The 25,482-nt window shown below is 37.9% G+C and overlaps 2 protein-coding genes and 3 non-coding genes across 5 annotated transcripts; all 5 read left to right on the top strand.

Annotated features, from left to right (window-relative positions):
* The first annotated feature begins 426 nt into the window (after positions 1 to 426).
* LOC104589548 (putative disease resistance protein RGA1) lies at positions 427 to 7,279 on the top strand. The gene has a single exon (XM_010247897.3). It carries the CDS (start codon positions 3,682 to 3,684, stop codon positions 6,979 to 6,981), a length of 3,300 nt encoding a protein of 1,099 aa, XP_010246199.1. The 5' UTR covers positions 427 to 3,681; the 3' UTR covers positions 6,982 to 7,279.
* A 13,251-nt stretch (positions 7,280 to 20,530) lies between these two features.
* LOC104589549 (histone H3.2) lies at positions 20,531 to 21,178 on the top strand. Its single transcript, XM_010247898.3, has one exon. It carries the CDS (start codon positions 20,627 to 20,629, stop codon positions 21,035 to 21,037), a length of 411 nt encoding a protein of 136 aa, XP_010246200.1. The 5' UTR covers positions 20,531 to 20,626; the 3' UTR covers positions 21,038 to 21,178.
* Positions 21,179 to 22,094: 916 nt separating this feature from the next.
* On the top strand, positions 22,095 to 22,175 carry TRNAL-AAG (transfer RNA leucine (anticodon AAG)). Its single transcript has one exon. It is a non-coding gene; the product is annotated as a tRNA-Leu (tRNA).
* Positions 22,176 to 22,840: 665 nt separating this feature from the next.
* TRNAL-AAG (transfer RNA leucine (anticodon AAG)) lies at positions 22,841 to 22,921 on the top strand. Its single transcript has one exon. It is a non-coding gene; the product is annotated as a tRNA-Leu (tRNA).
* Positions 22,922 to 22,993: 72 nt separating this feature from the next.
* On the top strand, positions 22,994 to 23,074 carry TRNAL-AAG (transfer RNA leucine (anticodon AAG)). Its single transcript has one exon. It is a non-coding gene; the product is annotated as a tRNA-Leu (tRNA).
* The last annotated feature ends 2,408 nt before the right edge of the window (positions 23,075 to 25,482 follow it).

Below are 25,482 nucleotides of genomic sequence, written 5' to 3' on the forward strand. Positions count from 1 at the left end.
TCCAATCCTATATGTATCCTAATTTGCACTCCTATTATTACTAAGTTTACATGTCATATACTCTACCCATAAACTTAATTTTGCATTTAAGTTTGAAATCAAATCCAATTAGGACTGTCAATGGGTTGGTTCTAGGTCGGAACTTGGCTAAACCAGTCCCAAATCGACAAGAAAATTTATGGACCTGGAACTGACCCAAACCCTATAGGGTTTGTAATTTGAGACCTGGAACCAAATCGGTCGGTTCTTGGGATAATTGAGTCCAATCTGATGGACCGAATTATACTTTTTATGTATAAAAATCCCCAATTTCAAATGGACAAATTTTAAATAATAAATTATTAATTATCAACTTTTTGTTTACATTTTGCATATTAATGAGATAAAATGGTGATGGGATCATAAATTAAAATATGCAGAAGAATAAGAATAAGAAGAAGAAATGTGAGGATGATCAAGAGAAAGAGAAAGACGGCGAAACCCCATTGTTTTTAGGGTAAATTTCTTAAACTACCCTTATGGTTTAGTTAATTGACTAAGCGTACTCTTTTTGTTGTTTTAAAATTGACTAAGTGTATCCTTAGTCAATTTTACCCTTACTGTTTCTAACAATTAAGTAAATATACCTTAGCCGTTAAATATAGATGGAAATAGTTAAATACCCATTTTACCCCTATGTGAAATTACATTTTTGTCCCTGATTTTAATTAAGCGGTTCCTGCGACTGGAGAACAGCTTTCCAACATTTCATGACTTCCCTATGGGCGCCATTTAATGGCTTCCCTGTACCATCAGCAGCACCGCTTTCCACCATTTCATTCCCACCTCTTGTTCTTCTTCCAGTGAAATTAAAGACAACCCAGTGATGTGAACCCCTGTGATCGTTGTGCTGGAAGCGACAGAAACAGGACCTTGTCTTTAACAGAAGATCTAATCCTAACATCTCCGGCAACAGTGGCAACCACCGGCGAAGAACAGCGGCAGATCTGCCCTTCTCCGGCAATAGTGGCAACCACCGGCGAAGCTGCCCTTTTTTCTTTCCTGTGCGTTTTGGCCAGACCAAGCGGCAGATCGAGCAACGGCGGATCTCCCCTGTTTGTCTTGCTGAAGCTCTCTGAAAGCCAGCAGATCCACCACTGCTCTTCACAGCAGCAACCATCGGCGGAGAACATCAGAGGATCTGCCCTTTTCTTTTTTTTTTTCCTATGCGTTATGGCCAAACCAAGCGGAAGATTGAGCAGCGGCAGATCTCCCCTGTTTATCTTGCTGAAGCTCTCCGAAAGCCGACAGATCCGCCACTGCTCTGCACAGCGGCAACCACCGGTGGAGAACAGTGGCGGATCTGCCCTTCTCTTTTTTTCCTGTGTGTTTTGGCCGGACCAAGCGGCAGATCGAGCAGCGGCGGATTTCCCCTGTTCGTCTTACTGAAGCTCTCCGAAAGCCGACAGATCCTCCACTGCTCTTCGTCACTTGGTCCGACCAAAACACACAGCAAAGCAACGGTGGAGCTTAATGGCCTTTCCCAACTAAGGATCGACTGAAATTTTGTAGGGGTTCATTCAAAAATGTGCGTTCGCGTTTGTCGTTTCTTGGTTTCTGATTTTAGAGATGGAGATCCATCATCTAATGGGTTCCACTTTTTCTTCAGCTTTACATTTTAAGCTGCAAAAAAATTAGCATGCTTGCAAAGCTTCTCTGTTCTCTTGCTCGAAGACAACTGAATCAAATCCTTGCAATCGTGATAAAAAACCCTAAACCCCATAAATATAATCCCCTACTAAGAGCACTCCCCCTCTCCCTCTCGTCTCGTCTGTACAGAATCTTTCTTTTTTTTTTTTTGTGTGATCAACTCCCCCTCTTCCTCTTGTCTCGTCTGTACTGAAGCTTTCATTGTTGCTTAGGTAGTGGCTAGTCGGTGCTCTGGCAGACATGGGAGAGGGATAATAAGCTTCTGGGAGGAATTCGGAAGATGGTTTTGATAGATAGGGAAGGGAATAAGGGTAGAATTGGATTTTAAAAAATTTTAAACGTCTAAAGGTAAGGATAGGAGCATTAGTCAATTTTCAAACATAATACACTTACTCGATTAGCTAATGGGGAGGGGGTATAAGGAGAAAACAACGGTTAGGCCCATGACTATGAAAGATTGCTGACAAACGAACAAATGGATGGCATTGGCCTTTCTTTCTCTATTTGGTGTTTCTCTTTCTCTGTTCACAGAATCATAGTTCGTTGTTCAGTGTAAGAGGTTGGCAGTCGGTCTTTCTTTCTTTGTAAAATGGCATTTCGGTAGGGTTTTGAATGAAACCTTGTCGAAATGACCATTTTAGACAATTTTGTATAAATATTAGGGAAAATTCTCGATAGGTATTCTGTATTTTAGGCCGAATGTTAATTTAGAGTTCGAACTTTAAAATGTGATAATTTAATATCTGAACTTTTATTTTGCACTAATCTAGTATCTACTGTTAATTGATTGTCAGTTATGTATATCACATGATTTCATATACGATTTAAGAATTTTGAAAGTATCAAAATTATCTTTAAAAAATACACTATTCATTATCTTCTTTCTCAAAAAAATGAAACAGAATCTAAAGGGCTCGTTGCTGGCCACCATGGCCAGTAGGAGGATAAAGAGTTTAAGACCGTCTATCTAATGGACAGCACATGCGTGCTATTCTCGTGATCTTCACTGTCGGTCTCTCTTGCTTTTCTCGTCTTTATTGCTCTATTGCTCTTTATTTGTTACTTACCTGTTTACTTCAACACTCTTATATTCAGTGGCAGTAGATGTAGGCAGGGTTGCATTTGCAGGTCTCATCTCAATCTCTCTCTCTGTATTGTTAGGCCTCAAGGGGGGTCATGGACCATGAGGAGTTGTCAAAACCGGGGGTTTTATACACATGTGCACGCATAATACTTATACACAAGAGATGGACACCACTTACAACACAAAAACCTAAGCTATTGGGTTATGGGCCATTCTTATATATAAAGTCCCTTGCACTTCTTGTGTCTTTCCAACACCGTATCCGTGTAAAATATATTTTTTTAAAACATTTTGTTTTTCATTTCGAACAAGATTTTGATTAAAACTGAATGCGATCCAAGTCTGATATCAGATTTGGGATTGGATCAGGGTCTTTAGTAAACGAATCAGACCCATCTGAATCCGACCCAACAACCAAGTATCAACTGGATCGGGCACACATGGGCGCTTCACAGGCACATCCACCGTGCATTGAGAACATCTCCCGTGAACAGTGGAGATGTTCTAAATGCATGTTAAGATGTGCTTATGACGTCGGTATGAGGCGCCGCGTGTGAGGAATAGATCCGGTCCCGTATTGGAAACCAATATCACATGCTTACCTAAACTCCGTTCCAAATTCCAAAGACTCTATCATTGAACCATTCTTTTTCACTCTATTTAAAAGACTTTATCTATCAAAAATGAATTTTAGACTTGTGGTTTTGGAGTTATTATGGATGTCCCACGCGGAACACGGTGGGTTGAATTCTCAGCGTCCGTCCGTGTTGACGTCCCTTTTACACTTCCATTTGTTGTGCCGACTCACCAAGGTCTAATTTTCTTCCATTCACAAGTTCGGACCTTCTGCTCTGTTAAACTTCTCCCCTGACGTTCTTCCTTGTTCACATCTTGATCGATCAGAAAGCATGGCTGAATTCCTGGTCTCTACTGCCTTGGATCAATTGGCCTCCATGGGCCTTGAACAGCTCCGAGAAGAGTGCAGACTGATTTCAAGTGTTGGAGATGAAGTAAATAGACTGTCTAACACATTTCGGACAATTCAGGCTGTGATTGAGGATGCAGAGGAAAAGCAAGTCAGCAACCAAGCTGTGAAAGAATGGTTAGTAAATATCAAAGATGCAGCTTATGACATTCATGACCTGCTGGACGAGTGGAACACCAAACATCAGATATCACGAATGAATAAGAGATCTGATAATGCTTCTTGCATTAGCTTGATGAAGAAGGTAAGCAACACTTACCTGTTCCCTCCTTTCTTTTGTTTCAACCCCATACATTTGCGCCATAACATGGGTATTAAGATGAAGAAGATCAGGAAAAGACTTGCTACAATTGCAACTGACAGAGTTAATTACCAGCTTACTGAAACTGCTACTAGTAATAGGAGGAGAATAGACGAGATTGTAGGGCGAGCTAGATCAACAAGTTCTCAAGTAGATGTATCAGAAATAGTTGGTCGTGATGTAGAGAAGGAAGAGATAATAAGTAAGTTGGTAAGTGATCAGAGCAGTCGACAACATGAAATAGGCCTTCATCCAGTCCCCATCATCTCTATTTATGGTATGGGGGGCTCAGGCAAGACAACCCTTGCAAAGCTAATCTACAACGATCATAAGATCACAACTCATTTCCAAGTGAGAATTTGGGTGTGTGTCTCTGAGCCTTTCGATAAGGCCAAGATTGCCAAAGCAATAGTTGAAGCTGTAGAAGGAAATATCAATTTCAGAGGTGATATTGAATGGCAAGTGTTGCACCAGAAACTCACAAACTCCTTACAGGGAAAGCTTTATCTACTTATTCTGGATGATGTGTGGTCTGACAAAGAATCAGAATGGGAGGACTTGAAAATTTCCCTGAATCAAGGTTCACTAGGAAATAGAATTGTGGTCACCACACGAAAGCAGAATGTTGCAGAGATGAGGGGCACAACATACAGTCATCGTCTTGGCATGCTATCAGACGAAAACTGCTGGATGTTGTTGAGTCGTATAGCTTTTGATGGGAGGACAGAAGAAGAATGTGCAAAACTGGAAGAGGTAGGCAAGAAAATTGCAAAGAAATGTCAAGGCTTACCTCTTTCTGCAAAGACTTTAGGTGGTCTGCTCCGCAACAAAAAGCCATTTGAACACGAGTGGAAACATGTGTTAGAAAGTAATACATGGGAATTACTAGAAGCTAAACAAGATGATTTCAATGGAGCTGTATTACTGAGCTATTACGACTTGCCTCCCCACTTAAAACGATGCTTTGCATTTTGTGCAGTGTTTCCTAAAGATTATGTGATGGAAAAGGATACCCTCATCAAGTTGTGGATGGCACAAGGATTCCTCAAGAGTACTAATACCAGTCATCATCATATGGGAAGAACACCAGAGTTGTTAGGTGAAGACTATTTTGATGAACTGGCCAATCGTGCATTTTTTCATGATTTTGTGAGAGATGAAAATGGCAACATAGAACAGTGCAAGATGCATGATATTGTGCATGATTTTGCACAATTTCTCACAAAAGATGAATGTTATGCAATAGAAATGGAGATCAATGATAACATTAATGCACAAGACTTGTTCAACTTTCACAAAGCTCGTCATCTAAGCTTAGAATTGGCATCATATCCTGAGTCTACAAAGCCTGCTCATCCTCTAGTGATTTGCAAAGCAGAGAAACTACGAACGCTATTATTGTCCTCTTTTCGTGTGGAAGTATCATTACCCGATTTATTCCATCATTTGACTTGCCTAAGGGCACTAAGACTGGAAATAGGGGACATTAAGGAAATACCAAGGGAGGTGGGAATGTTGATGCATCTAAGATTCCTAGATTTGTCTAATCAGCTAGAATTAAAAGAATTGCCAGAAACCATTTGTGATCTATACAATTTGCAGAGTCTAAATCTTGATCACTGTCAACAATTGAAGAAATTGCCCAAAGGGATTGGAAAATTGACACAAATGAGATATCTTGGAATTGAAGATACTACTAATCTTAAACACTTACCACAAGGTATTGGGAGATTATGCTCATTGCATACATTATCCAAGTTTGTTGTAAGTGATGATGATTCTGATGGTGGATGTAAAATTGAAGAATTGAATGACCTCAACAACCTCAAAGGGAACTTAGAAATAAAAGAGCTGGGCAAAGTAGCAAACAAGAATGAGGCTAGCATGGCCGATTTGAAGAAGAAGCAACATCTCTGTCATTTATGGCTATCCTTCAGTGAAGGTAGTTATAAAGATGATGACACAGTGGAGAGAATGGAGGGTGTACTCGAAGCTCTGGAACCACCTCAGTTCTTGGAGACATTGGGAATATATGGATACATTGGTAGTAAGTTACCAAACTGGATGAATCACTTGCTGTTGCCTAATCTTGTCTGTCTACAGCTTTTTAATTTTAAAAATTGTAAGCAATTGCCACCTTCTCTGGGAAAACTGCCATCCCTTAAAGAGATTGCATTGCGGAAATGGAATGAGGTTAAGTGCATGAATCTGGAATTCTTTGGATTGATCAATACTAATAATACAGGTCGAACTGCCACTTATGCGAGTGAAGGAAATGATGAAGAGAAGAATAAAATGTTATTGTTCCCCAAGTTGGATTATATCTCAATCTCAGATATGCCAAACTTAGAGGAATGGAGCCTTAGAATACAAGAGGAAGGTGGAGAGACGACTACTACTACTACTACTGCCATTACCTTTATGCCATGTCTTCGTACCTTGAAATTTCGATACTGCTCTTCGTTGAAAGCATTGGTTCACATGTCCGCTGCAGCACCACTAAGGACATTAGTTATAGAAAACCGTCCACAACTAGCATCCTCATCTTCATCATGCCTTCCAGAAGACCTTGAGGAGTTGGAGATAGAGGAGAAAACAGGGGACATCCATATTTTAGAATCATTACAACCAAATAACAGCATCAAGTTGTTGACTCTTTCTGGTTCTGGTGGATCGCGTGCTGGGTCACTTCCCAGAGGATTGAAAAATCTGGCAGTGCTCCGAACATTAAAAGTCAGATCGTGGAAATTCATAGCTTCTCTGCCTGAACCTGAAGAACTACAACATCTCACCATGATACAAGAATTGAGCATCTGGCACTGTCCAGCTTTGAAGAAAAGTTGCCAAAAGGAGATAGGAGAGGAGTGGAACAAGATATCCCACATCCCCAATATTATAATGGACGACACGAAGATCCAGTAAAGTCATGGTTCTATTCTTCTATTATTCTATGCAGAGTGCAGACAAAAAGGTAATGGAATTTCTCATTTTCAATCTTCTATCCATTTATTCTATGCATGTTTTTACATTCCACTTGAGAAAATAAAATGCACAGTAATTTTACACTACCAAATTCAACTCACTCAATCACACATGATTCCCAATGTATAGCTGTGATGTGATCAGTAGATCTAGACTCATTTGAGGGGGCAATCATAATTTTTTTCCGTCCAAAATATTTGCCAGGTGTATTCAATTTACACCTTTTTTATTGAAGCTGCAATATTCTGTCCATAATTAATAAGTCTTTTGATGATAATCTGGATTCAAATTCATTCCTAAAGCACCTAATAGCGATGAATCTTAACGCCCTAAAATTAATGAAATGCCCAACCAATCATAAGTGAGAATTGGGTCCCTAAATCTATGAACCCAAAAGAAACCTCAAAAGCGTCAAATCATTGCTCTTAACATACTATTACTACAATTTGTGACTGATTGAAGAAGAATGCATGGATTGGCCCAAGCCCACAAGTGATTGAAGTCATCCTCGGCCTCTAAATTTACCTTCCAAGGGATAATTCAAGTTGAGAAAAAGTTCACAGCAGTACAGCACATATAAAGTTTGGATTAACCAAAAAAAAAAAGCATTTGAAGTCGATAAAAAAGAGGTCATTGTGAGAATTCCAATTTACTAACCCATTAGTCCTCAAGCCTTCTTAGTTCCTTCGGTATTGTAAGTATAAAAGTTTTTTCTTATTGTGGGAACGTGTGATACACGGGCATTGTTACGGGAAATTGAGGGAAAAAGAACCCATAATCGATAGAGCAATTGATTATACATGTTGCTAATGTATCGTGGTTAACCAGTTTGATCCAGACGGTTGAACTGTTGATCCTCAAACCTAAGGCAAAAATGGTTCAGCCTTTGGATCAGTTTTTAAAACACTTATTATCTATACTGTTTTAAAAAGCACGAATAACCATAAAAATATTTCTGGAATTTTTTCAAGATAAAATTTACCCTTCCATATTTAAATTTATTTATAAAACAAGAGGGCAATTAGGGTAATCAGTTATTGATATTAAATGAGTTGAAAAAGGTAATATTAAGATATTCAATGTATTGAATTCTCTCTCATTAAATCCAAAACTTAAGTTATTGACTTGCATTTACCTTCATTGAATCATATATTTAAGACATTTTTGTTTCTTCTCGTCATTAAATTCTATTAATTAAATTCATACATAATAAATTAGTAATTTCAATAACATAAAAACTTATACTTTTAAAATATACCTAAAAATATAGTGTTAGGTGGTGGTAAGAAATTAAACCATTTTGAGTCAAATGGGTCAATCCATGTTTCCACAAATAAATAATAAAAGTCAAAAATAGATGAAATGCAAAAAAATATAAAAAAATGGGGACACTTTTATCATAATATATTAAACAATAATAAGTATGATAAATAAGAAATGCTTTAATTGATGATGGAAATAGAATATAAAATTTAAAACCAATTGGAAATAAAAGTATTTTTCATATTATCTCTCATTAAATGTAATATTTAAGGTATATTCTCTCATCAAATCATATATTTAAAATCTTATCAATAAATTCTACTAATTAAATCCATAATATTAATTTTAATAGCATAAAAATAAATATTTTGAAAAGTAATTTGAAAACAAAACCATTTTCTTCCTTCTTGGTGGTGGATAAGCAATTTAACCATTTGAGTCAATGAGTTAACTAATAATGCTATAATTAAATAATAATTAAAAATAAATAAAATATCAAAATATAAAAAAAAGAATTGGATATATCTCTAATATTATATATTCATTATACTGAAAATAATAATTATTATATTTAAGAAGTAATTTTATTATTGATGAAAATGGAAAGTCAAATCTAAAATCATCCCATAAATGAAATGATGTCATAATCAAATAAAAAAATATTTAGAAATAAAAAATACAAAGAATCACAAAAATAAAGAAAAATTAAAAAAAAATTGGGGCACTTTTTTGTTGTTATATATTTATAAAAGATAAAAATATTGGGTACATTTCTAATGTTATACATTCATTATATTGAAAAAAATAAGTATTATAGATAAGAAATAATTTTATCAATGATGGAAATGTAATACAAAATTTAGTGTTGACCAAGAAATCAAACTATTTTTCTTTTTAGGTGGAAGGTTAAATATTTCTAATGTTATATATTCATCACATTAAATAAAATAATTGTTAAAATAAAAATTATTTTTATTTATGATAAATGGAATACAAAATATAATAATAATAATAATAATAATAATAATAATAATAATAATAATAATAATTGTTATTGTAATTTAAGATTTCCACATGCAATGCATGCACACATTTACTACAAGCATTTAAATTTATTTATAATCATATTATTACTTTTGTTAATTTTCAATTTTTATCTGTAAAATTCAAGTAATTAATATGAAGAAAAATATCTCACGTGCAACACACGTGCTTAATTACTAATTATTAGTAAATGCATAAATAACAATGAATGCACATTATTAAAATTACTGCTATACAGGTTTACTAATATTCCAATTTCTCTCTCACTTAGTGATGGGTGAATTCCTCATCAATGAAATCGAGAAGAAATCTCGTAAGTCACACTTACCCTCTTCCTTAAAACCTTCAATCTCTTCATTTTCTCTTCCTTTAAATGGTTTTCGCTTGATGTCTTGACCTTCGATATTTTATTGTTGTGAAAAATTGGCAATTCAATCATCCATTCTAATCGATCATTAGATGCTTTTGTTGTCTCCAAGTTTTGCTATGACCCCATAAAAAAGTCTTCTATAAGTCCCTTAATTCAATGTTTTTTAGCAATAGAATTGGACAAAAATATGAATGCAGTGCTCAGGAAAACAGAAATAAGATAAAAGTACAAACATGTTTTAGAATATTGTTACCAAAAGCCCATCTTGGTTTTGGTTTTTAGTTGTAAGGGCAATATTGGCATTATAAAAACATTTAGAGCGATGTATTAATGGGGCTGATCAACAAGGTATATATAAGTAGAGTTTGAAAGTTAAGGGTACATTTAACGAGTTCGACTTCAGTCGGTGCAAGCTCATGCTCACATTGTTTGAACAACCTCTTCCAACCTAACACTAGGAATATCTCCTAATGAAATAAAGCACATAAGTATAGAAATATTCTCAATGCAAGGCTATAAATGTTGTTCGAACAGGCTTTGTACGGACCGAAGCCGAACTCACATTTAAGTAGTCCACCCATAAAATTATTTATTTGAAAACTACTTTATCTTCTCATAGTCCCTGCAACACAGGGTCCTCCGCTAGTTATCATTTAAAAGCACATTAAGCTACTTAATTTCACTTAATGTATTTTTTTAAAAGAATTTATTAATTACTTTAAAGTTATTAGTTGTAATTGTAAAATTATTTTTTTTTATTTTTAAGTAATTAATGTAATTTAAATATGTAATTAGATTAACTGAGTTAATAAATTATTTAATTTATCATGTTCAATCAATTAAGTTAACATAAGTAAATTAAGATAACTAGTTAAATTATATTAAATTGATTTGCTTAATTTATCTAATTGAAATATCTAAAGAAGTTTTCAAATTTATAATTTGGCAAAATCTACAATACATTGATGCATACAATTGTTTATATATGTAATGGTAAAATGAAATAATATAATAAAATTGAAAATAAAATTTTATATATATATATATATATATAGGTCGTTTTGGGTTGTGCCGGCATGCGGATCATGGGCAGCACGGCATACCATTGTGTCAAGCCCAATATGACCAGTTTTACATCTCTAGATACTTACAAACAAATTAACTAAAAATAGATAATCCAATAATAATAATAATAATAATTCCAATATCTCTATTATAGCCTATTTTGAGCTAAGGAACATTATCCTTTAAAAGAACATTAAGCTACTTAATTTCACTTAATGTATTTTTTTAAAGAATTTACTAATTACTTTAAAGTTATCAGTTGTGATTGTAAAATTATTTTTTTATTTTTAATTAATTAATGTAATTTAAATATTTAATTAGATTAACTGAGTTAATAAATTATTTAATTTTATCATATTCAATCAATTAAGTTAACATAAATAAATTAAGATAACTAATTAAATTATATTAAATTAATTTGCTTAGTTTATCTAATTGAAATATCTAAAAAGTTTTCAAAATTGTAATTTGGCAAAATCTATAATACATCCTATGAATTTTTCTTTATTTGTTGCCAACATTTATAATTGATGCAAGATAAATTTTGAAATAATAGATATTCTTCTTGATGAGGGCGGATTTGGCCCTCCTATGACATTGTGGCACATGGCACCTCAGAACAACTAGAACCACTTAGGCAACAACTTGCCAAGTTAATGGTGTCCAACCTGGCGGCCTGGCCCAGCGCGACCTGGCGGCCTAGCACAGGCACCAACCTGGCGGCCTGGCCCAACGTGACTTGGCGGTCTGGCCCATGTGCGGCCTGGTAGCCTGGCACATGTGCCAACTTGGCGGCCTGGCCCAGGCGCCGACCTGGCGACCTGCAAGACATGCTCACCGACAAATTCGGCATGCATATCCTAACACTCCCACGATCTTTGGAAGTTGGCCCACGTGGCGAACGATCCGGAGGGTGGTCAACATGCATGGCGGTTACCTCCAGGAATCTCGAACCACTTAGACGACCTCGCAGAAATCTCGGATATGGTGCGTGAAGCCCACGCCAAACAATGTCTATATAAAGGCACCAACCCCAATGGCAAGCAAGCAAGTAAGCAAATAAGCAAACTCTAGCTCTCATATTGTGATTTTTAGCTCGCAGTCTACTATGAGAGTACTGACTTAAGCATCGGAGCGACCTCGCCGGGTTAACCACCCCGGGTCCTCTGACATTTGGTTCCTTGTAGGTCTCTAAAGAGCAACGAAGCTCATCAATTCAGCTCGCCACCTACTCAGCTCGGCACCTCAGAGGCAGCTTGCCACCTGCTCAACCTGGCACCTCACAGGCAGCTTGCCACCTGCTCAGCCCGGGACCACACAGGCAGCTCACCACTAGCTCAGCCCGGCACCTCACAGGCAACTCAGCACCTGGTCAGCCCGACACCTCACAGACAGCTTGGCACCTCACAAGCAACTCGGCATTTGGTTAGCCCGGCACCTCACAGGCAGCTCGCCACCTGGTCAGCTCGGCACTATAGTCAGCTTGCCACCTAGCCTGCCCAGCTCGACTCAACTCGGCACTATAGTCAGCTTGCCACCTAGCCTGCCCAGCTCGACTAAGCTCGGTAGCCAAAGTTCTCCACTTCGGCCTAAGTCACCAGCCACTTGGAAGCAGACCGAATGACGAGGTACTTAGCACAAAAAATTGGCCATCACCAAAAATTGATTCATCAATTGGTGCCGTCTGTGGGAAACGCTACAAAAAGCTAAGTTCTCATCCTCCGAAAGGCTAAGTCCTCTTCCAGAAAGCTAAGTTCTCACCTTTTAGAAACTAAAAGCTCTCACTTTTTAATTTCCATTTTCTATGAACTCAAAGACTATGCAGGAAGTTGATGGCCAACAGACTAAGCAACTCTACCAACTTTATTTCAACTCAGATAAAGCCTCATCAGTCATCTTCGCGAGGTACCCTCTACAAAGATGAGCTTATCATGGCTTCCACGGGAGTAGGCGGACAACAGACTGCATGGATGCCCCTGCCGGTCGAGCCTTCCAAGGCTCCCGTGCAAGCTGGTGACCTAAAATCAGTAGTGTTGCCCCCATAAGTCGAGCTCCTAGTAGCTTCTTGTAGGAGTGGGTAACCAACGTCACTAACGAGGCTGATGCAGCGCAGTCGTAGCTTTAAGGCACCGACTTGGTGGCCTAGACGTGGCCTGGCGGCCTAGCCCATGTGCGGCCTGACAGCCTGGCACATGCGTCGAGCTGGCGGCCTACCCCAGGCGCGACCTGGTGGCCTGGCCCAGGCGCGACATGGAAACCTAGCCCAAGCACCGGCCTGGCGGCTAGCCTGGCTCATGTGTGGCCTTGCAGCCTGGTACGGGCGCCGACCAGGCGGCCTGGCCCAGGCGCGAGCTGGCGAACTTATAAAAGACCTTGGCACTACGATAAGTCATAGTTGCCTCCTCGGCATGGGCAGACAAGTCCCAGTCGTCTCTTCGGCATGGGCAAAATCAAAGATCAAGGAGATTGGACTACAAGTCGCCCTCAGATCCTAAGGGCTAAAGTGTCGAACTGGCAAAGACTTTCGCACCACATAAGACACAGTCGCCTCTTCGGCATGGGCAAGATCAAGGAGAGTGAACTACAAGTCGCTCCCAGAGCCTAAGGGCTAAAGTGCTGAACTGACAAAGACTTCGGCACCACATAAGACCCAGTCGCCTCTTCGGCATGGGCAAGATCAAGGAGAGTGGACTATGAGTCGCTCCCAAAGCCTAAGGGCCAAAATACTGAACTAGCAAAGACCTCCTCACCACATAAGACCCAGTCGCCTCTTCGGCATGGGCAAAATCAAGGAGCGAACTGCGAGTCGCTCCCAGAGCCTAAGGAATTGAATCAACGCTTATGAGCTCATTGAATTATTCATTCCGGGCCAAAATAATGAGGGCGGATTTGGCCCTCCTATGACATTGTGACACATGGCACCTCAGAACAAATAGAACCACTCAGGCAACAACTTGCCAAGTTGATGGTGTCCAACCTAGCAACATGGCCCAGGCGCGGCATGGCCCAGCGCGACCTGGCGGCCTGGCAGCCTGGCACATGTGTCGACCTGGCGGCTTGCCCCAGGCGCCGACCTGGCGACCTGCGAAATGTGCTCACCGACAAATTCGACATGAATATCCTAACACTCTCACGATCTTTGGAAGTTGGCCCACGTGTCGAACAATCCGGAGGGTGGTAAACGTGCATGGCGGTTACCTCTAGGAATCTCGAACCACTTAGATGACCTCGTAGAAATCTCGGATATGGTGCGTGAAGCCCACGCCAAACAATGCCTATATAAAGGCATCAACCCCAATGGCAAGCAAGCAAGTAAGCAAGTAAGCAAATTCTTGCTCTCATACTGTGATTTTTAGCTCGCAGTCTACTATTAGAGTACTGTTTTAAGCATCGGAGCGACCTCGCCAGGTTAGCCACCCCGGGTCCTCTAACATTTGGTTCCTTGCAGGTCTCTAAGGAGCAACGGAGCTCATCAATTCAGCTTGCCACCTGCTTAGCTCAGCACCTCATAGGCAGCTCGGCACTATAGTCAGCTCGCCACCTAGCCTGCCCAGCTCGACTCATCTCAACAGTCAAAGTTCAAAGCAGACCGAATGACGAGATAGTTAGCACAAAAAATTGGTCATCACCAAAAAATTGATTCATCACTTCCGTCTCTCTTAAACATCAAACACAAATTTAAATCAGACGCATAGGATCCGATTTAAGGTCCCATTGTATTTGTACAGGTTCTTTTTTACGTTTTGGCCAAATTAATGAAAAGAACCGACAAATGTAATATTGACGAGAAAAATTAATGATAACAAATGAGCAATTTCTAAATAAATAAATATATCTATATTTTAAAAAATGAAAAACTTGCGATTATTTGATAAGATATTTACACTTGTCGCTCCTAGGACTGAGAGGGCTCATTTTTACAAACATTTAAAAAATTAAAGCAAAAAACCGTTGGTCGATAGGATTAATTAGGGAGGTTTTAGATAATTATCGGAAAATTTAAGGGTAATTTAAGACAATATATGTAAACACTAAGGGTAGAGTTAGTCAATTAGCTAAACCATAAGAATAATTTAAAAAATTTACCTTTAATTTTCCCATTTCTTTTAAATTCATCTTCACTTTTTAAAACCTCTATTCTGTGTTTAGTTTGATGGAAAAAGTAGGGAACGAAAGGAAAATGTAGGGAAACCTTTACAAGATTTCCCTATGTTTCCCTTCCTTTCCTTACCTTTTCTTTCAAACCAAACATAGCCCTAGAGAGCCTCCCATTATAAATCTATTGTTAGAATATTAACGGCTTTTGTAAATTTACTATGCTACCATTCCCATTGATTTTTCTATGAACAAAACAAGAATAATCTTGTTCAAGACCAGCAAAAGGGGGGAAGAAAAAGAAGGATTGGAAAAGAAAAGGGGGACCAACTTGGACAATGCAGCAATCACCATCACTCATGCCTTCAAAACCCATTCCAATTTTATCATGATTTTCAAATTCTATCTGCTCCATTTTTTGGGCTTCTAAAATAGCAGAGGGACATGGACGATGAAGAGTTTTGGCTTTCTTCTTAGTTTCTCATCAAAGATGGATGACAAATGTACACATGGAAAGCAAGAACAAAGAAAACAAACCACAATAAACAACAGGGGTTTGCCTCTGAGACCAAAGTTGGGCCTTTTTTTGCCCTTTTGAGTTCCCCCGTGAATTGGCATACTGTGGATCCCCTTCAGCTCTCAGCTCCCCCATTGAATCGTCATGGATTCATTCTCACATGCTGGATTTTAGTGGTTGCATTGGTTAATAAAAATCATTTGAAGGATATTAATTCAACTAGCTAGGTGATGGGTTTCAGTCTCAACAACAAGGGAAGTAGTTCAACTGGTATTTTCTTTAACTCTAAGAGATGAAGCAATAGGCAAATGACACCAAGCAAACATTATTGCTTTCTCTCCTAATCATGTTTTTGTCACTTAAGTCTTCCAAGAATAAACGCATTTTTTTTGTTCATCAATACCAATTGTAGATCCATTAGCTCTTACTCTTTCTAAAATACTTCCAACTGAATCTCTTTCACATTTGAAATATAAATTATAATGTTATGTTTTATGCCATTGGAAGCCACCAACAAATGGGTAAAATCTTGGGCTAACAAGCGTGAAATCTCGTGTTTAAGTTTGAGAATAGCCATTTCACATAAAAAGGGGAAAAAAAACACAAATACAAACACACACATACACACACACAAATCATTTTTGTCTATGGAAGGTTTGTTTGTATTCAGTCCATCCCTCTCAAGACCAGTGTTTTAAAAACCAACCTGGAGGCCAAATCGTTTTTGTCTATGGGTTACAAGTCACCGGTTCAACCATTTGGATCAAATGGGTCAGACTGTACCACATTAGCAATACATGAACATGTATTTGTTTGTGTAGGTATGTATAAACATGTATTTTATCAACAAATAATATATAATTATGTTCTATATGTAATATATGTATTATTTTATATTTAATTAAGTTTTTTAATTCTATTTTAAATTTTTTATTTATAAAAATATTAAAAATTGTAATTTGATACTAAAAAGATGGTGTTTTGGAAAAAAGTAGCAAGGCAAGGCATCGACGGCCCCTTGGGACATATAGATCTCGAGAAGTTACTCAAAAAAAAAAAAAAAAAAAAACAATCACCTCAATCAGGCATCGGAGTGCAAAGTTATGGCCTCCTGAACTTTGCATACACACTTAGTGTGCAACCCATGACTTAGCCACCGGGTCAAACCGGTCAACAGTCAACCATCTAGGTTGGATGGTTTTTTTTTAAGTCAACATTTTTTGCCTCCCTTCAGGTTTTACTCAAACTGGATCAAAAATCTTAGCTGAATGATGGTTCGAGTGATTCAACCAGCTAGGTCCACGATGGGTTAAAAACACTGCTCAAGACCATAAATAGTTGTATCTTTTTTTTTTATAGAAAAATAGTTGTAGCCTTTTGTTACCCATTTGTTGATACATGCATTAAACACCTTTACAACTCCTTTTGGCCAACCAATGGTTCATGTTAAACATAAAGGCCCCATTTGTTTTTGGGATTTGGACGGGGGAGTTGGTCAATGCAATTGTGGCTCCCATTAACCAACTTATCCATATTCTTATTTAAGAAATATGTGGGATCTTTGGCAAAATTGATTTTGCTAGTCATCATTTACCTAGGTAAGTGATATCCTTTTCAGACTTGGGTAAACTGAGTTTCTCAAGTAAAAGATAAATGAAAAATAAAATTAAAATAGTAAAAAAAATGCCCCCGTAAGATATATTTACCTAAAAAAATAAAAAAAAAGATATATTTACCTAAATAAATTAAACAAAAAAAAACATGAATAAATGCACTTGTCAGAAAAATAGGTTCTTGAAAAATGAATAAGGCCAAATAGTGGTCCAAAAATTTGGTTAGCCACCAACTAAGGCTCAATTAGTGTGATCTTCGGCTCGTATAACAGAGATTTGGGATGAAATCTTTTGGCACTAAGGTTGGTGGGTTAAGCAGAGACTTGGGATTAAATATGGTTTGAGAGAACCTTAGTTAAATATAATTAAATGAACTCTCTACTCATTGTGTTTCTTTTTACCTTAGCTTTAATTATTAGAATTGTGCATTTGCATTTTTCTTTCAAAATTCAAATTGATTAAAATTCTTGAGATTATAAAAAGTAGAGGCTAATTTAACAAGGCAAGCGTGAGATTGGCTTCTATCAGGGCAAAGCTGTGCCCACACCGTTTTAACAGCCATTTTTACTCTTGCATTGGGAATATCTCTTCATAAAATAAAGCATACAAGCATGAAGATATTCTCAATGCAAGGCAGTAAAGGGTGCTTGAACTGGCTTTGCCCTGACTGAAGCTGAACTCAGCAAGCATGCAGTGCCAAATGAGATCAGATTGGCGCCCCACAGAGGGCATCCCAGGAACACCACACAACACCATCCACCCATGTATTGGAAACATCTTTCCATGACAAGTACGAGAGATATTTTCCAGTGCATGCTGCGATGTACATGTGGGACACTTTTGGGGCACCAATCTGATCTCGTGCCAAATACCTTATCTACTGTATTATATTCCTTATATTAGGTTGTGTTTAATTTGTGTTACGGGAAGTGTAAAAAAGGAATATTCTCAAATATTTTCCCCTACCAATGTTTGGTTTTTTGGATGTCATAAGATGGGATGGGAAAAAGGTGAGGTTACATTTTTCAATTCTTGAGAAATGGAATTACAAACTTATTTGACATAAAAAGTGGAAATGGTGGAAGAAACTTGTTTAACATAAAAAACACCTATGTTGTATTTTTAAGAGTTAATATTAGACTAACGATTTGTTAATAATTGAATTAAATAAATTCAAATAAACAATTAATAGAAAATATTAATTAATTAAAATTTTTAAAAGTAACAAGAAAATATAGAAATTACTAATTAATTAATAAAATAAAATACTAACTAACAAAAAAAAATCTTAATTAGTTAATTGTATGTTATTGGGATTGATGTTTCCACTATTTCCCTTTTGCAACTATAAATGATGAAACATAAAAAATTTCCACCCATTTTCTCTTTTTTGTCGTATCCCATTCCTTACTTTCCTATCTAACCAAATTCTTCCCTTAACCAAACATAGCCTTATAGAATCTCTCCCTATCCAATGGGTTGAGTCACCAAATAAGTATTTTTAGTAAAAAAAAGGGCTTCTTGAGTTCTTATCTTTAAAATTTAACTTATAAATATTTAAAATAAGTTAAAAAAGAGAATTGGCTCCTTAAAAGTGGATTTGTCCTATTATGAAGTCATTGTTCTCATACCTTGATTTTTTAGTTACATATATTGACCTGCCGTTTATAATCAGTCGATTGGCTTGGCATTATTATCTGGAATATCCAATCCTTGGCTTCATTCGGATAAACTTCTTTTTCTTTGATCTTATTTTATTTTGTTTACATATTGCTTTCTTCTTGGAATTTCATTTAGTTGTTTTTTGATTTATTTTTAATAATTTTTGAAGTAGGACATTATAGAGGCAAAGTGGGGTTTTAAGGAAGCGAAGGTGGTCTCTTTTTCTTTTTAATTCTTTGGGTAAAGAAAGGGGGTCTTTTATTTATAGTAGGACAGTTTTGTTATGGGTGCATTATGATTAAATTATTAATAAAGAACCTGAGATATAAGCTTGGGCCTTCCTTTCACAAACCGGGATTCTAGACCTAAAAAATTGGGCCTAAGCCCAATCAACGGTTTTTTAAGTCTAGGATGGGCCAGGCCAAGCCCGCACAAAACTCATGTCCAAACCTAAGAATTTTGTGGATATGGTAGGAAAGAACACTCGTACTCAGTTTCAAACTATATGTGCCTATCAAGGTAAATTACAAGAGTTTAAAGATGGAACGGGGATCTGCTTCTCACACAGGGGCGCCTCACATGTACATCCACTGTGCATTGGGAACATCTCCCATGAATAATAACTTATAGGTGTTCTCAATACATGGTAGGATGTGCATGTGAGGCGCCTTGTGTGAGGAGCAGATCCGGTCTCTTTAAAGATAACTGCAATCAATAATGACATGACATATCTACTGCTAAGGGAATTGGGATCTATTCTTCACAGATCACGCCTCACCCCACCTTATATTAGGAGTATCTCCCCATAAATAATAAATATAAGTATGGGAAATGTCTCTCATATGCAGTCAGAACATGCTGTGTGGTCGGTGTGAGGCACGGGCTACTTAACAGGAGAGATGGGATCTGCTCCTCACACTTGGGCGTCTTACATGCACATCCACCATGCATTGGTAACATCTCCCGTGAATAATAACTTAAAGTACAGAAGATGTTCCCAATACATGGTAGGATGTGCGTGTGAGGCGCCCTTTGTGAGGAGCAGATCCGGTCTCTTAAGAGGAGCTTGCCTAACACTCTATTTTCAACCTACCAAGAGGGAAGTATTGAATTAACCATGTGTACAATCTCTATAGTCCATGTGTCAGCCTAGGGTTTACTTTTTATTTCTGTTTTCTACAAAAATTGAAGTTTATTTTTTAATATTAAAATTGTCTACCCATGTGGTTTATTTTAAACTCTAACCACGTGGCAAGATATTTTCTGAAAGAAAATAATGTATTTGTTATTCTTGATACCAGTCTAATTTTGTATTTTTGTGCACATCCCCCTTGAGAGATGTTTTGAATACACGATGAGAGTGTGCTGTGGGATGTTGTGGGGCTGATTTGAACTCCATCCCCGCTGTGTATTAAGAACATTTTCTAATGATAACATATCATTTCTATATTATCATCAGGAGATGTTCTCAATACACAATGGGATGTGCTGTGGAACATTGTGGGGGGCTGATTTGATCTCCTTCTCTTATGTAGGACCCATCAAATTGTGGGTCCTGATCCTCTGACAGTGGAACAAGTGGCAAGTCCCAAAGATATCACATCTGCGCTCTGTGGGTCTTTTGTGGGGCGCCTTTTGTAGGGACATATGTGAATTCAATCACAATTCCCAAAGGCCTAAAGCCCAAACCCGATAAGAGGGAGAAGTCTTAAGTCCCAGATCATGATCCGTGTGCTTCGAAGAAAACGAATCCTGACCAGTAGTGCCAGTTCAAATCCAACGGCCTGAAAGCACTGGCGCCACGTTCACCAATGTTTCAAAAATTTCACTCCCCGCCTATATAACAATTCCCTCCTCTCATCGCCTTAATCACTCGCTTCAGATTTTCATTCTCTCTCTCATTCACATGATACAAACCCTAATTTCTTCATCTTTTCTCTGTATCTTTCGTTGGCAATGGCAAGAACCAAGCAAACAGCAAGAAAATCGACTGGAGGGAAGGCCCCAAGGAAGCAATTAGCAACCAAGGCCGCCAGGAAGTCGGCTCCGGCGACCGGCGGGGTGAAGAAGCCCCACAGGTTCAGACCTGGGACGGTGGCTCTGAGGGAAATCAGGAAGTACCAAAAGAGTACCGAGCTTTTGATTCGAAAGCTTCCATTCCAGAGGCTCGTTCGTGAGATCGCTCAGGACTTTAAGACTGACCTTAGGTTCCAGAGCAGCGCAGTTTCTGCCTTACAGGAGGCCGCCGAGGCTTATCTGGTTGGGTTGTTTGAAGACACCAACCTTTGTGCTATTCACGCCAAGAGAGTCACAATTATGCCCAAGGACATTCAGCTTGCACGAAGAATTAGAGGGGAGAGGGCTTAATGCGTTCTCTACAGGATTCCCCTGCTGTTCTCTAATATATGTTTCTCTATCTGTATACAAGAAGTTTAAGCATATTTTTCTTGTTCTGGTAGTCTTGTTTTGAAATGAAGAAATACAAGATCCTGTTTGGAATTTTGATCCCTTTCAGGACACGCTTCAATTAGTGATTGATTCACGGTTAAGACAAAAAATCCTCAATTGTGATCATAGACAAGATGCGATTTTCCTTATTAGAAATGAGATCCAATAAGATTAAACCTGGAATTGTCTTAGATTCAGTTGGTCACAGAGTCTCCATGTTCTTCCATTGTAACAGGGATCCTGTATATTCCTAAAAGGACTTAGGATCCTGAAAATATTTCTCTTAAACCGCATTTTGGATCCCAATGTCTTCTGAATGTTCTCCCATGGCATGAAATCGTTTATGTTTGAGCAATTTTGGTTGCCCGGTGTGATGATGTCATCGGCTGGGTTCTTGAAAATTGCATCAGGTTCCCAGAGTTCACAGGTTAATGCATGATCTCTTGATATTCTTGTTTTCTGTCTAATTTGAATCTCTGGTATGAAGCCTCAACCACTTTGTAAGCAACTTCAAGTTTTAGACTGATTAATTTATGATGTTGATTCTATTATTTTGTGTAACTTTTATTTCTCGTATGAAGCCACATCCACTTGTAAGCAACTTATAAATCGCAGAATCCCATAATTCCAAGAGTTCACAATGAATTTTGCTCTGTGCAACTCTAGGCCAAGCTGATTTACTAGTTGGACCCAAGGTTAAAAGCCAAAGGAGCCTAGGATGGACTAATGCTGTAATAGAAGGCACCCAGTCCAATCCTTCATTTTCTCTGGTTCAAACTTCAAAGGCTGCAGCAGATGTGTTAATTGTTTTTTTTTTTTTTTTTTTAACTCGATTGGCTCAATTCCCTTCTGCCCAAACATCTCTACTTCGTCGTCAAACTACCTAGGGCTATGAATTCATCACTTTTTGGGGTTCCAGGCTTCCAGTAACATCTAAAATAATTTGAAATTTCTTGTAAAATACCAAACAAAAGAAGTTGAGATGGCCGAGTTGGTCTAAGGCGCCAGATTAAGGTTCTGGTCCGAAAGGGCGTGGGTTCAAATCCCACTCTCAACAAAGATAGCCTTTTTCTATTCTCCTGCAGAGGGATAACATTTTGAGCCAATTTGATTTAGCTTGGGCTACATGAGCTGAAGTGGGTGAGAAAGGTTCTCTCAAAAACCGATCTAAATCTAGCCTTCCAAATGGCCCCGAATTTTTAAACCTTCATCTAAAAAGTTTTGTTTCGTCTCAACATCAAGGTCTTACCACCAAATCAACCCGGTCACAAAAGGGTTTTGGAATATGTTTTATTGGCAGTAGGTTCAGATAGGGTTTAAAGTATTGATACATATCGGCATGTATCGCTTGATATGTATCGTATTAGGAGATTCCTGATATGCCCCTACATAAGTATATTGGGGTTTCGATTGGTTCAGAGGATGGACAGACCTTAAATCAATCCCTCTGAACCAGATTTAAAAAAAAAAAAAAAGGCTATCAATACTGCCTAATATGCAAACATATGTGTTGATACTTTGAACCTTGGGTCTGTATTCCAAGCAAAACTGTTTGCACTAGGGCATATGATGGGTGGTTCACCTTATTGCCCCATATGATTGCTCTTCCAGAAGGATTTTCAAGAAATGTTTGGAAGGACTGTAGATGGGCTATGAATTCATCACTCCTTGAGATTCTAGTAACACCTATTGAAATTGCTTGTGCCTAAAGAAGCAACAAAAGTTGAGATGACCGAGTTGGTCTAAGGCGCCAGATTAAGGTTCTGGTCCGAAAGGGCGTGGGTTCAAATCCCACTCTCAACAAGAGTCTATTTCCATTCTCTTGCACAGGGATAAAATAAATTGAAGTTACCTGTGAAAAGAGAAGCAACAAAAGTTGAGATGGCCGAGTTGGTCTAAGGCGCCAGATTAAGGTTCTGGTCCGAAAGGGCGTGGGTTCAAATCCCACTCTCAACAAGATAGTCTATTTCCATTTTCATGCACAGGGATAATATTTTGAGCCATTTTGATAAAGCTTGGGCTACATGATCTGAAGTAGTAGAGGTGTAAATCGGGTTGGGCCACCCGTGGCCCAACACCCACAACAGCTATAAACAGTCATATTAGGGGGGTGTTTCTATACTTTGCTTATGAAGGGTTGAAAAAGTGATAGGGCATTTTGGGTAAAGTTATAAGTAACTTTACAATGACCAAAATACCCCTCCCAATAACTAAATAACAGATAGTTTTTTTGGGTATTTTGGGCAATTGAATTATGTTCAATTCCTATAAATAGCCCTATCCTCCATCATTCTCATCACACCAATTCAACAATTCTCTTATCAAGTTATTCTCTTAATTTCTTCAATCTTTCCTCTCTCAGTCTCTTTCAGTCTCTCATACATTCTCTGTCATCTGAGTGAACTCTGATAGTCTCATAGTCTAATTGGCTGATTGTCTGATTCTCCAAGTTAGCAATTTGGGAGGTTTGGATCCTTGAACGTTGGTTTTAACCGTTGAAATCAAATTGGGATTTTGAACCGGCAATCTGGGATTCCGAGGTAAGTCCAATTAAATTAATTTTATTTTTTTTAGAATTTGAAAAAAATGGCCAGCTCTTCCCAAAACCCCAAGTTTAGTAGCCTGATTTGGAGAATATTTAAAATAGAGGATGTTGAGGGGAAGGGAAAAAGAGCAGTTTGCCAAAAATGTAGAAAAGATTTTAGCTATTGTAGCAAGGGTGGTACTGGCCATTTGACTAAACATTTTCTCATACATGAGAAGGAAAAAGAAATAACCCACAATTTAAATGAATTTTTGAAATAATGGAAAATAAATTTTAAAAATATTGGGAGAAGTCGGAGTCTTGGAGAACATTTCTCGCCGCCAATCCCGCCATGGCACGTGATCCGTGATCTACTAACCCTGCCGGTGTCTATAGGCTATATTTCCATTGGAGTCTTATTTAATTGTTTTAGTGCAGAACCTGCAGGTACCACACTATGGCACTACCACTGTACCAGCCTACCAGGGTTGGCTAGATGTAGTTATTAATCATGATGCGGAATATAGATTACAACTTTATAATTACAAGACAAAGGAGGGCATGATACTACAAATTACTACAGTACTGCAGTATTACATACACCGGATATTTGGTTTTTCACTTGAAGGAGATGATGAAAGTGTGTGTGAATGCTTTCATCATAATGTATATGTAAATTTTCTTTAAATTGTAAATTTTAACAAATAACCCACAATTTTTTATTTTGTCAAATTATTATAAATTTTGTTTTAATTTTATTTAATTTATTTGCTATTAATGTAGCTTTGTATTTTCAATTTGTAACTATATAGTCTATATAGTCTATAATTCTATATTGTATTTTTTATATTTTATTAATTTATTCCATTTTCATATTTCATTCATCCAACTATCCAAGTATGAAGTTTATGAAGTATCCAACCATTATATATTTCATAATTTCAATATTTGTATAATTGTATGCTTTGTAATTTGTATCATTATTCATTCAAATTTAAATGAAAAAAGATTTTTAAATTCCTATTTGAATTGTTTTATACTTTTATTTATTTATTCTTTGGGTTATTGGGTAATCATAAATTTGTTATTAATTTATTATTCGTTTCCTATCCTCATTCCTAAATCCTGATCTAGTGATCTTGAATCCCTGATATGACATTTGATTTGATCCATTTAGATTCAGTGAGTCTATCTCGGTTCGGCCCATGCCCAAAGCCCGCCTTGTGGCCCAGCCCGGCATGGCACGGGTCTGCATGGGCCTGGGCCATGAGCCGTGGGCCGTGGGCCGTGCTGAGCTGACCCTCAAAATTTCCACCAGGGAGGACGACAAGGCCCGTGGCAGCCTGTGGGCCAGCACAGCACGACCCACCTTTAGGGTGGACCGGCCCAACATGGCCCACTTTACACCTCTAATCTGAAGTGGGTGAAAAAGGTTCTCTCAAAAACCAACCTAAATCTAGCATTCCAAATGGCCTAGAGAATTTTTAAACCTTAATCTAAAAAGAAGTTATCTTGTTTCATCTCAACATTAAGGTCTTACCACCAAACCAACCCGGTCACAAAAGGAGCGGCCAGAACAGCTGGGATCTCCTTGTAGGGTATTAGGACATGTTTTATTGGCAGGTTCAGACAAGGTTTAAACTATTGATACATATCGGGTTATATCAGTTGATATGTATTGTATTAGAAGCTTTCCGATATACCCCTACATAAGTGTAATGGGGTTTCAATTGGTTCAGGGGGTGGACGGATCTTAAACCGGCCTATTTGAACCAGATTTAAAAAAATTAAAAAAAAAACAAACTATCAATACTGTCCAACATACAGGCATATCGGATGT

The sequence above is a fragment of the Nelumbo nucifera genome, chromosome 4 (assembly GCF_055504915.1).
Source record: "Nelumbo nucifera cultivar China Antique chromosome 4, China Antique-T2T, whole genome shotgun sequence".
Classification (NCBI taxonomy): Eukaryota; Viridiplantae; Streptophyta; class Magnoliopsida; order Proteales; family Nelumbonaceae; genus Nelumbo; species Nelumbo nucifera.